Source organism: Rhinolophus ferrumequinum, chromosome X (assembly GCF_004115265.2).
Source record: "Rhinolophus ferrumequinum isolate MPI-CBG mRhiFer1 chromosome X, mRhiFer1_v1.p, whole genome shotgun sequence".
Classification (NCBI taxonomy): Eukaryota; Metazoa; Chordata; class Mammalia; order Chiroptera; family Rhinolophidae; genus Rhinolophus; species Rhinolophus ferrumequinum.
Window position 1 is genome coordinate 82,819,828 of NC_046284.1, and position 12,158 is coordinate 82,831,985.

The 12,158-nt window shown below is 49.2% G+C and overlaps 1 protein-coding gene across 2 annotated transcripts in view; it reads left to right on the top strand.

The window, feature by feature from the left end:
• Positions 1-12,158, top strand: part of LOC117027337 (uncharacterized) — an 83,386-nt gene that overhangs the window by 51,366 nt on the left and 19,862 nt on the right. The window contains exons 3-4 of one of the 2 annotated variants that reach the window (XM_033114980.1): positions 10,093-10,266; positions 11,032-11,335. In XM_033114980.1, the coding sequence (XP_032970871.1) occupies positions 10,093-10,266; positions 11,032-11,209 (352 nt within the window). In that variant the 3' untranslated portion in view covers positions 11,210-11,335. Of the gene's footprint in view, positions 1-10,092; positions 10,267-11,031; positions 11,336-12,158 lie in introns of those variants that run through there. The other variant, XM_033114988.1, reaches the window with a different exon arrangement.

Sequence of the window (12,158 nt, forward strand, 5' to 3'; positions counted from 1 at the left end):
CAACGCTGTGAAGCACATATTCCCGCCTTGTTCTCATGGAAAGATTATCTGAAAAACATCTTTTTAAAAGCTAACATATTTTTTATCTCATCTTCATACACTAGACATGACCCTGAGTTAATAAGTGCATAGACTGCAGCATCATCAAAAACCAAAACCGAGACGAAGTGGAGCCTTTATTTCAGTTTAGCGAGATTTTCATAATGTATCTTTTCCAAATGGGAAATCAGAATTACCATATTTGCTAACTAATGGCATCTTTTTTTGCGTGATTTTGACACAGACACACACTGTGTGCAATGTAAGGATATAGGGCAATGTTTTACTCCCCCTGAAGTTATGACTCCAGAGCTTGTGCTCCTACCTGTTAGAAAATCATGTAGCCAAGACGTTTGCGTATATACTGTGTGTCAGGCAGTGCACTAAGCCCTCTGTGTGTCCTGCCGTCTCACCCCTGAGAGAAACCTTACCTGGTAGGTTAGTATAATTACGTCCATTATCAGATGAGAAAGATCCTGCGAGTTAGATCCCTGCCACGGGTGTCTGTAGAACCTGAACCCTATGATGACTCAGGGCACACATTTCCCTGCAATCTCACTGTTGGGAACACTGGTGGTTGCCTTGAGAAAATGCTTCCTATTGACGAGTGGTGACTGCCGTTCATGCAAGTGACCCTGTAGAACTCTGTGCTTTTGCTGCTGGGAAGTTGGGGTCAATGCAGTGGTAGCACCTGGGGAGAAAAGAATCCAGTTCAAGTGATTCAAATGGAGGTTAAAGGCTTCATCCAGCTGATGTGTGTCACCTTCAGACCAGGGACCAGTCTGAGCTGAAGCAGAACTGGAGACTGTACAGGGAAAGTAGAAGGAACGTACATGGATACGCAAAGGGCATGAGAAGCCCATGTAGAGGGAAAGGAGAGCAGAGGTCCCTGTGCAGGGAAAGGTGAGAGGTCCCTGCCTCAGCTGTTCCCAGGTTGCAGTTTCTGTACCAGCTGCTAATGTGTGGTTGGAGAGGCTGGGCATTGGTTCTGCTGCTTCTCTGACCCTCGATGCAACTCTCATTCCAGCAGGCTTCAGAAAAGTTGTTTGAGAGCTGTTTTTGTATGTCCTGTGTTTTTTCGGTTTTGGGGGGCACAGGAGGTGCCAAAACAGGTGCAGGAGGGAAGAGAAATGAAAAAAAATTTCAAGAGGACAAGGATTGAAGCAGAGAAAAGGGGGCCTGTTTTTATTGTTTTACAGTGTCTTCTCTTAGACGATAAACTTGTTTCATTGTCAGCTGATTCTTTTCGGAGAGGAAGGAAGAAGGATGTACAAGGTCCAGGAATTGAGTCGAGAAGTGGGGTGAAGGAGCAGTGTTTTCTTGGTCTCCTGTCCCTGATCATAGCCTGGATCACGTGTTTCCACAGGCCAGTGGGCAGTTCTTGATGAGACATGATTGGATGCCCTTGGTAAGGAGTATTGGTATCAGAATGAACAGGAAACAAGCAAAGGAGCCATGCAGTTAGCGAATTAACTTCACATCCCTGTCACTTCATGTTCTTTGAAAATTCTCATGTCGCGTTTAATCATTTTCTCAGGTACTCATTTTAAAGTTAATTAAATCTCCTTATATGAATTTCCATTCATCCGTTTTTCATGAGGAAGATATAAAAATAAATGCATGGGAATTAAATATAGAAATGGATATTAAATCTCACAAATACTTCTTAAAAGCCTTTTTGAAACAGTAGCGACATAGTTTTCACCTGTCACCTAGCAGGCACTTAAAGAATTATCAGTACTCTCAGAATACAATGACAAGGGCACTGGCCTGGGTTCCTAGTTAAAGGAAAATGGCAAGTGTGTTAACGTGTAGGAATGCAGGCAAGACACACATTATCTAAAATGTGGTCATGGATTTATGCAAGAAGTTAGTCCCGGCGTTCTTTTTTATGTTTGAAACACAAAGTTGGAAATGTGGAAGGTGCATGTGTGGATGATAAAGTGGAATTTCCAAAAGATAAAGAAATTACCTAAGATCAACCATTGAGACTTCAGAGTTTCTTACTGGATACTGCACTATTACAAGGATGTAAAAATGAAGCTGATATGCAAAACGAGGTGAAAGTGATTGAGTGGTGGATGATTTCTCATTTTTTCTGTTGTCTTTTCTCTGCCTTCCCAAATGACTGCAAATAGAAGAATTTCCTTTATCGCTTGACAGAAAAATTAGGAGTGAATATATGAGTTATCTTCTGACTGGGTTCTGTAATCTCCCTGCCCCACTGGGCAGGATGAAGCGGGCAGTCGTCCCTCTCCACAGGGAAGATAAGGGAAGCATGCTAGAGAACAGACTAAACAAATGGATTTCATATATTGAAAATACAACAGTAAGCAAAGAAAAAGACGGGCAAAAATGTAGCTGCTGAACTTAGGAAGGTTACAATATGCTATTGCACTTTGAGAGAGGAATTGGGTTATTTCTGCTGTCAATGTCAGGTTACGAAATACAATATTTTCACTCTTTTTGACTACTTATACTTTCAGGAAGAGAAATGAATTAAAATGTATCAAGCTTTTTCAAATGATGTTTAGAACAGCTAACTCATTCTCTGAATTTAATAAAATCTGGTGAAGCCACAATGCAATATGAATATCATAGTGTTTACTGTGCACCTTTATAGGTGAGAAAACCAGTAAAGAAATTCTTCCCAAGTCAATAATGGTCATCCTGGGGTGATGGGACTCTGGTTTAGATTGCTTTGTTATAATTTGTGAGTCCTCCACATATTCTACAGGGAGCTTGAAGTGACTAGGGTACCTGGAGAATACATGGATAAAAACCGAAAACAACTGGAGGAAAGCTGGTGACAAGACAATCAGATCAGCAGATACACAAGATTCTATGGATACGGGACACTTGGTTTCCAGTAGGGATGCTACTGAAGGGAGCCTTTTGCTCAATGCTGGGCCTGGCACAGGGCGACTTAGAAAGACCCAGCCATTTATTGTGGAGGAAACTGAGAGCAGTTTTTTTCAAACAAGAAGGGCGGGAGACGGAGAACTTTTTATGGTACCGCACTGCCATCTAATGTCCAGAGAAACTGAGCGTGCAGATTTCTGGCACAAACTCACTCCTTTTCTCTCGTTTTCCGGAAAAACACCACAAAATGTACGTGAACCCTTCATGCCAATAAACATCAGATAAAACAAACCTCAGCCCAAGAGACTTCTGACAACCAAAACCAGCTGGCCTCTTTGTAAGTCCCGCCCTCGAAACCATAGCAACAGCATGTGACGTTCTTGTACACAGGACTCCTGCACCAATAGGGATGGAGCTGTGGTGCAATTGACGGGTTCTGGGCCTGCGCACTGACCCGTTATGTTGGTGTCAGAGTGTGAGCCCACATCTGCTAGAACTTTCCTTCCAGTCCCTGTGGCAAACTTTCAGTTGAGGGACAGGTTCACTTGTAATCCAGTTGCTCCACCCGCCCCTCCCTTACACGTGGGGGACAGGGCCAATCCCCAGGTCTTCCTCCTGTCCCCCCATACCTTGTCCCCCATCACCCCTCCCCCTACCTCCACCTGCCTGTGAACACCCACCAGTGGTGACACACTCACTTGCCTCCTCTCAGCCCTCAGTCCAGGGAAGTCTCCCCACGACCTCAAGGCCCAGGAGCCTGACTGGATCAACCCTGGAGCGTCTCCTTAGGGATTTTCTCCTGGGCAACCGACCACCCCAGTGCTCACGGACCTGCGCTGGTGTGGGGACAGAGATAGGAGTGCACTTTCCAGACACTTGGCCCCACGTGGAAAGGTGCTCACTGGGGTAGTAAAGGGCCATCAACTGTGATCGGATGGCCATCAGCTGTGGCTAGTTGGCCGTCAGCTGTAACCAGTGAGCCATTGGCCACTAATATAACTGCCGTGGCTACGCTAGCAGAAAATGGGGGTAAGAAGATGGTGGCTGAGCCTCCAAGTGTGGATTGCAGCTAGCATTGCGGATTGCAGCTACGAAGTGAGTTTGGTTGGCAGATAAGCAAGTGGCAGGTTGCAGGTGATGTGGTTCCTGCTTCCTGTATCGGCAACCCAGCTGCCAGCAAGAATATAGTGATAGGACTCCCCTATCTATGGCTCCGTGGGTGTTCCTTTTTGGACTCACATGTCCTGCTTTCTTAGCTGAGGAGCAGGAGCTGAGATCCTGCATAACACCCTGCATGACAGCACCTGAGCTTCGATGACAAAAGCCGACACATTCCTGAACTGTCCATCTTAAATCCCTGACCAGGAGAGCACGGCTTCTCACTTTCCCTGTCACCTTCCTACACCTCTGCCTTATTCACTGGGATCCCGCTTCTGTTCCAGTGACCTCTCCTAATAATTCATGGAGAGCACAGAAGCTATGGGGCTGGGAGGAGTTCCTGAGCTTCTCAAACCCAGTCGAGGTGCTTCTCCCTGGCATCCCCTGCTGCCCCTGAGCGTACCTGCTCCTGACTGCAGCCAGGCCTCCCCTGTGCTCAGGGTCCCAGGCCTTCCCCCTGCTCAGGGACTGCTCCTGCTCTCATCACTCCTCTTGGCTCCTGTCCCTTTTGCATGCAGCTTCCCCAACTAAGGGGTGAACAAGGACCCCCTTTGCGCGTGTAATTCTGCTGCTACTGGCTCCTTACCTGTTGATTTTCAGAGCAAAACTGTTTCACCTTGTCCTGAGACCGTTCGCTCAGTGTACGTCACTTACGGAAATTGGAAATAATAGACCGACCAGTGGGACAGGGAGATCACTGTTGTCCTTGGCTCCTTTCACCACACTGGACAGTGGGAGGGGAGACAAAAGCACAGGGACTTGATGACTTTGGTTTGTGTTCTCTTCTCTAGGCAGGATGGAAAAAAGGCCTTAGGATTCAAAACGGTAAGATTTGGGTGGGCAACATATGTTGAAATATTGAGTTTCTATCTCCTCCAAGTGGGAGGGACAATGAAATCAATTCCTGGGCTGGAGAAAAGGCACAGACAACGCACAGGGAGAAAAAGAAAACACCTTCCAAGGCTCTTCTTCAGCTTTGTTGCTGCTACTGAAGTCTCCTCCCGGCATTCCGGTCAGGATCTCAAAGGGGAGCTCTGCCTTAAACGCCGTAATTGCGAATAACACCAAACAGAGGCGTTTTCAAATGGCTTTTTGTTTCATGGCTATGGCATCTGGATGTGTGACCAAACTGATGTCAAATGTCACATACTTCTAATTTCATAAATGCTAGAGGGATTGTCCCCATCAGGGAAACGTGAACAAAACAAGGTATGAATGGGATCCACGTCCCTTGCTGTTTGACTCTGGTGAGCAGCTTGGAATATTAGCTCTGAATGTTAAAAAGATCACATGTCTGTATCGGTGATGGTTTTGCTCAGATGATTGTCTGTGGAATAAGGGAGACAAGAAAAAAGGCAGTGTGTACATGGAGATACACATTTCGGTACTTGAAGCAGTTTTCAGTTTCTAAAGAACGATTGTGAAATCAGATGTGTGGTCCATCAGATATCTGATCATGTCGGGCTTATGTGCGTATTTTTGGGTGGGCCATGTGTGCTCTAAGACACACGACATAAACGGGCTTCAGGCAGCCTGGCTTGTCCCTTGGATGTGGGACAGTGCTGTGTGGCCTTGCAGCTCTTGCGATGCTGCTGTCAAAGCAAAGCCTCTGGCTTCTCTGGAACCGGAAATTCACAGATCCTCAATGTCCCACCTGACTCTGTGCTGAAACCTGATGTGGCTGCTCTGGGCTGTTGTGTCCTCAGCAGGAGCTATGCTGACCTGCAGGGAGGCTCAGTGCAGAGAACTGAGACTCTGGGACCTTTGCAGATGTAAGACACCCCTCCGTGAGCCCGTCAACTAGGGAAACATCACACCTGCTTCTTTGACTAAGTCACTTGCCCAGGGAAAGGGGCTTGTTCTCTGATGGGATAACCTGAGGTAGAGCTGAGAAACGGCCCTATATTTCTGATACCGGCTAGCTGCCTTCCTTATAGGATCCTGCCAGAAGCTGCAAGATGAGGGAGGACACATCACAGAGAGTGTGACTCCTCCGTCAGGGTAACTCCCTGCTATGGACTTGGGATCCAATTTCCAGGTTACTCCCAGTTTGCCACAATGGACTGACAGCCCGCCTCTCCTTTCCTTCCCTTGGTCTTCCTGCCCACGCCTTAGGAACTCAGTGCTTTGTTCAATGCAACCATTCCCAGCAAGGAATTCATCTTTACAGCTGGCTCACCAAATAGCTGCCTGAGGCGAAGGGGACATGCCTTATGGAAACCTGTGTAAAATTTCTTACTACATTTAGGATTTCCTCCTGATTAATTCCTTTCCACCGATGTGGAGTTCCCATGGTAAAAGTTCTCTTCTGGGAAGGTTGGAAGAAAGATGTTCAGCATACATTTTCACTAGTGTCCCAGGATCATTCGTCAAGGGAGCCAGGCCTCCTTCACATTTAAGGGCTTCGGCATCTGTAAAGTGGATCACGTCTGGGAATTAAATGTGGGCCGTGAGTCTGTGTTTCCGTGAGTTGAATTAGACTTGCTCATTTGATCTAGAACTTTTTGTTTACATACACCCAGAAAAACTTAGTCGGCTTCCTATGTATTTCGCTCCTAGGAACACCACGGTTAACTAGTCTGCAAGATAGGTCTGGGGGAGTCAGACTCTTCTGATTGCGACTGTGACTGCTGTGCATGAGGGGAACCGCACCCACCTGGCCTGTGGCCATTCAGTGCTGCCCTCGCTACCTCAGCATCCAAATACTGCCGCTTTGGGACTCAAGTTCATGTATCTTTTCCTACTGAATGGCTGCGGTCCCACTGCAAGTCGCATCATTCAGCAAGCTTTCCATCCCAATTTAAGAGGTGGAAAGCAGAGTACACAGAGGGAGGGCACCATTCCCAGCTAGCTGGCAGAGGTCGGAAAGTGATGGCCGCCCTCCAGCAGCCACACCAGGTCAGTCCTGCCACGGACAATCAATCCTTTAGCACAGCTGAAGGTTTTCCTTGTCTCCATTGCTTGCCTCCTGAATGGTGCCCTGGCTGTCGCAGTGGAGAAGAGGGAAGGAATTGCAGAGCCAGTCCCTGCCCTGTGCAGTGGAGCGTCTAACCAGGGAGAGAGAAATGACACCCATACATGTGGTAGGCAGCGCGTTGTGGATCCCCTGTGAGGCGAGGTGGCCAGGAGAAGAGAGGCATGGGAAGGATCAGGGTGGGGTGGGGTGGTATTGGGGCTCTTTCTGAGGTCGGTCCTAAGCGGTGACTTTCCACGGTCTCCAGGACGGACAACGGAGAATGAGTGGGTGGGGATACCCGAGGGAGTCAGTGGCTATCCCACCCCACTTAAGGACTTTGTCCCCACACCGGAGTATGGGCTGTAGGACATCTGGGGTCACATCTGAGGCAGCACATTGTCCCAAGATATAGACTAGGAGCCGGAATCCAGTGATGCTCAGACTTGTGGAGCATGTCAAGTTCTAGACCAGGCACGGAGCCGCAGTAAGAAAATGTTGGGAGAGAGTGGGTGTAAAATGTATCACACCTGTCAATTTAATGAAATGCCCAGAAAGGGCAGATCTACAGGGACAGAAGTTAGATGAGAAGATTCCCGGGCCTGGAGGTGGTCATGAGGATTGACTGCCAACAGGAACACGGATCTCTTTGGGGTGATGGAAATGTCCTAGAACTGGATTGTGGTGGTGGTCGCACCACCTGTATATGTACTGAAAGTCGCCGCATTGGACTCTTAACTGGGCGGATTTTCTAATATGTGAATTATACCTCAAGAAAGCTGTTTAGGAAATGTGACGCAAATGTTCCAGTCGGTCATGGAGGAAAGTTATGCCGTTGTCGTTATAACAGCAAGGACTCCCCTGCTGTCTTTCTGTGTTCTGGGTCCTGTTTACATGACGCATCACCGCCTGCCTCCTCCATGTGTCCCAGATGCTCCCCCCAGATGGAGTGGGTGGAGTCACAGTTCAAGTCAGGAAGTCAGGCCAGGAGGAGCGCTGGTGAGTGCACAGGTGTGCGCGTGTCCGTGCGTGTTCACGCACACGCACCCTTTGGGTGATCATAGTGGTTAATTCACAAACCCTGCTGAGGGCAGACTCCCATAATCCATCCTGCTTTGTAAATTGCACTTAGTTGTCTTCTATTCTTCAGGAATCCCACAGACCCAGCTTCAGTTTCCCTGGCAACCAGCCTGGGCCCTTCCCTTCAATGTCTGATCACAGACAGACAGGGAGCGTGGGGAGGGGTGTTGTCCCCTGCACAGCGCCCCCTGCCCCAGCCCAGGGGCCCAGTGGGGAAGCACAGCAGGGCAGTAACCATGACAAGGGAACTGCAGCCGCCTTTCCATCAGGCAGCCATGGAGACTTGGGATGAGCCTCACAGGAGATGCTTCAAGCTGACGGGGGAGGAGCGGTGGTTTCCAGCAGCAGTGGGTGTGCAGGAAGACCGCCATCCTCACTCCCGCCCCGTTCTTACCTCCGTGGCCCACAGAGATTTCTATGCGTTGGGAGATACAATGTGTTCCAAGTAACAGGCTTCAATAGATGGTGTTGGGCGAGAGTCCAATTGAGTTCACTCAGAAAAGAGGGAAAGCGAGGGCGAGGGATTGGACAGTTTTAGCAAATGTGGCATCAGTGTGAAAAGGGGTTCCGCTGGGGGAGCAGTCAGCAGTCCTGCGAGGAGGACACTAAGTAGGTACAAGGGGCTTGTTCCTGGGGACATGGCAGGGGCTGGAGACATGGGCACTTGAAGGGCTTCGAGATTCAGACAAAATGTCTTCTGCAAAGGTGTTTCTGGCTTCAGGACAGTAGCAGCCCGGATGCCAGGAAAAGGTAGAGCAGGTTGGCCTTATGTGAGGTTCGGGATGGATAAACTTGAAGCATCCGTAAATCTAAGCCCCGATGAGGAGATTGGCCTCGAAGACTCATTTCCAGTGGTACTGAGGCTGTGCTCTGTGTTCCTGCAGATGGAGACTAGAGGGCCTGGACTACAGAGCAATACAAAGGAACTCCCTTGTGATTCTGACCCCTGCAGAGGTGGGATGTCCATCTAGTGCTCGGATCACAGCGAAAGGGATGCAGGGCCCAGGGTCCAGGTGGTAATTTGGAAGTGCAGGGAGAGACCCGCGTGTGCAGTCTCCACAGATCTTACCCGAGGGCCGCAGAACCAGGCCCCCATGAAATGAGTGGGGGGTGCTATCCCGTGGGGATGTGGGTGCAAAGCCCCGGAGATTTCTGCCATTGCTACGTGGCCACAACCCAGGCACTATCAGAACTGAGGGTCTTTGTGAAGGACTCCGTGTCTTTCCTAAACTCCTTACCCCTGTTTGATGGTACGGGAGGTAGGACCAGATGTGAGACAGCAAAAGATGAGGAAAGGGGATCAGGTGGGGCTTGGCTGTAACAAGAGGAGAACCAGTCTGTCGTCCAGATTGACCCTTTTATGTCCTCTGGTTGAGACACGAGAGCCCCCGAGACTCCGGGACTAGTCCCTGATATCCAGCTGAGGGACTACTTAGGGCCTCAGAGCACCGCTGTCTGCTGTGGATGAACGATGAACAGGGTAGAGGGCATGATTTTCTGCGTTACAAGAAACGAATGAGACGATAGGGACATAAATGTTTTCTAAGGCATATAGCTCCATATAAAGTAAGCCTGTTACACCTGCTACCTACTGTTCCTGTGGTTTCATTGTTGCTGTTGCCAGTACTTAATGGGCTCTCTTAGATGGAAACACTCCGAGGGCAGGGGGCACCCCACTTGCCAGGAGGTGGGGCCCTGAGACCGGCCCTTCACTAGGAGGATTGATTGGTGCTCTCTCAGGACCAAGGTCCTTCCCCTGCTTGGGGCCGCGAGGTCTAGGAGACACGGGGAGGGTCTCTCTTGAAGAATCGCTTCTCTGAGGACACAGCGGGCTGGGCAGGAGATCTTGGGAGATGTTTCTGGGTCTGTCAGCAACTACTGCGATTCTCAGCCGGGTGTCTCAACTCTAGTGCAGACACTGGCATCATGTATCTTAGGAGAAAAGAGAAGGAGAACAGCGACGTCTCATGAAAATACTGCCTTTCGTCATGTTCCTGCAGGATTGCTTTTCTGGCTCTGGACACATTTCCTGAAGCCCAGCTCCAGGACTCAAGCTTTGAGATGAAGGCCTGTCTTGTCCGAGGGGAAGGAGCCTGGCATCGCCTGTGGAGGCAAGGACGGCCTTCAGGAGACGTGCTCACCTCACTGACAACCCTCTTCAGCTCCTCCACTCTGTGAGTCTCTATGGGCCTCTCCTGTTTCTGTGATGTGTATTGGGGGACTGTTTATGAGACGTTGATCGTTCTCCTGGGTTAAGAGAGGAGGATGCCGGGACCCCAGCCTCCTCTCGCAGGGACTGACTGGAAGATGGGCAGAGGAGGAGCTGGTACCCATGATGAGCGCACGTCCCAGATTCACCTCTGCTCCCCAGACTGCAGGGCCACTTTGGCTCCTTGATTTTTCCTGAGTGATTTGATCTCAGTGAGGAGCGCCCCCCTTCGTCCCTGCAATGTAATGGGAAAGAGGAACTCTTTCTTACTTCTAATCTGCTAAGTGTTGTCAGATGCAAACTTGTCAATGGGCCATGTGCACAAATGCTAAATCAGTTTCAGTGAAAATGCTCCCTCTCGGATTTCCTCCCACTCCCCTACTTCTTTACAGGATGGGGAAGGTGTACGTGTGGCTTGTGTGCCTGCGTGGTGATGGGGGAAAGGGATCTATGACACAGCTCTGTGGCTCAGTGTCATGGGTGGTCTCTGAGGAAGGATGACCCTCTTTCCCAGTTCCAGCGGTGAACTGACCCACAGCGCTCATGTGGGGCTGGTGAAACTGCATTTCTGACTCTCAGCTCTTCGTAGCACCCGGTGCTCCCTGACCCACTCAGTCTCACCTCACTCTGCTGAGCCCTCTGAATCTTCGTCATCCTCCAACCTGCCCCTGCGCAGGACAGCCCGCTCCACTGCCTCGGCTGCAGGCTCATTTGTCCCTTGCCTGCTCAGGTTCCCCTCCGGGACCCCGGGATCTGGTCAGCCACTGTCCAAATCCCCCGCAAGGAGAGCAGGCCTCTGGGGTGTCACCTGCACCACAGCGGAACCCAGATCAGCTCCAGAAAGCTACGATCCGAAACTCGCGCCGTCCTTCTGCCCAGAGACAGTGCTGGCTCACTGTGCACCCTGAACTCCTGTGAGTCTAGAGAGAGAAGGGGTTGAAACCCTCTTTGTCATGGAGGGCCTCTGCACTTCTTGTCTCACCTGCCCTGTCTGAGCTCTGTGACCTGTGTCTGCCACGGCACCTGTGGGCCTTTCCCCCTGTGACTGGAACAGACACCCTTTGCTGGGGCTTGTCTTTCATGTTGACCCCCGACTTCCCCTACTCTATCCAGGTCAACGGAGCACACCGTGCAACGTGTGCCTTGCCCAGAATGTTCGGACCATATGTGGTCACTAAACCCCTCACGTCAGAAATATCAAATGAAGTAGAGTGATGAAGAACAGCATGGTCACATGTGCCAAGGCGACAAAATCATGTCTAAGATGAGCATAGAAAAGTGCATGTGGGATCAGAAAATACGGAAATTAGTTGTGGCCTTGACAAGACCAGCAGCAGTGGAGTGGTAGGGACAAAAGTTGTATTGCAGGGGGTTGAGCAGATGAACAGGAGAAGTTGAAACAGTTTTTTTTTTTTTTTCACCGTAGACAGCATTTATTTTCCTCATTAAAAAACCTCCATACCGCATATAAGTTTAAAATCAAACTTCTCGTTCAAAATGTTGCAAACATAGTTGAAATAGAAGCGTTTAATTGCTTTCTGTTTACACTTTTAAAAGTCTTAAATGTACTGAGGGAAAATCTGAAAAAGCCAGATTTAACACGTTTTAAGGAATAATCTTTATCATAAATGTGTCGACTATTCTGCCCCCAAGGCCAGTTCTACAGATCACTCTAGTACAATGTACAGTAAACCATGAAGTAAAATAGGTACAAGCTGAATCCTGCATAATGAAGAAAGAGGTAAAATGATGTAGGGTGGAAAAGTTTCTGTTGTACATAATTTCTGTGAAGCCTTCAAGAGTAAAAAGCAAACTCTAAAGGTTTAACTCACACTCCACCCCTATTGAAAACTCTCC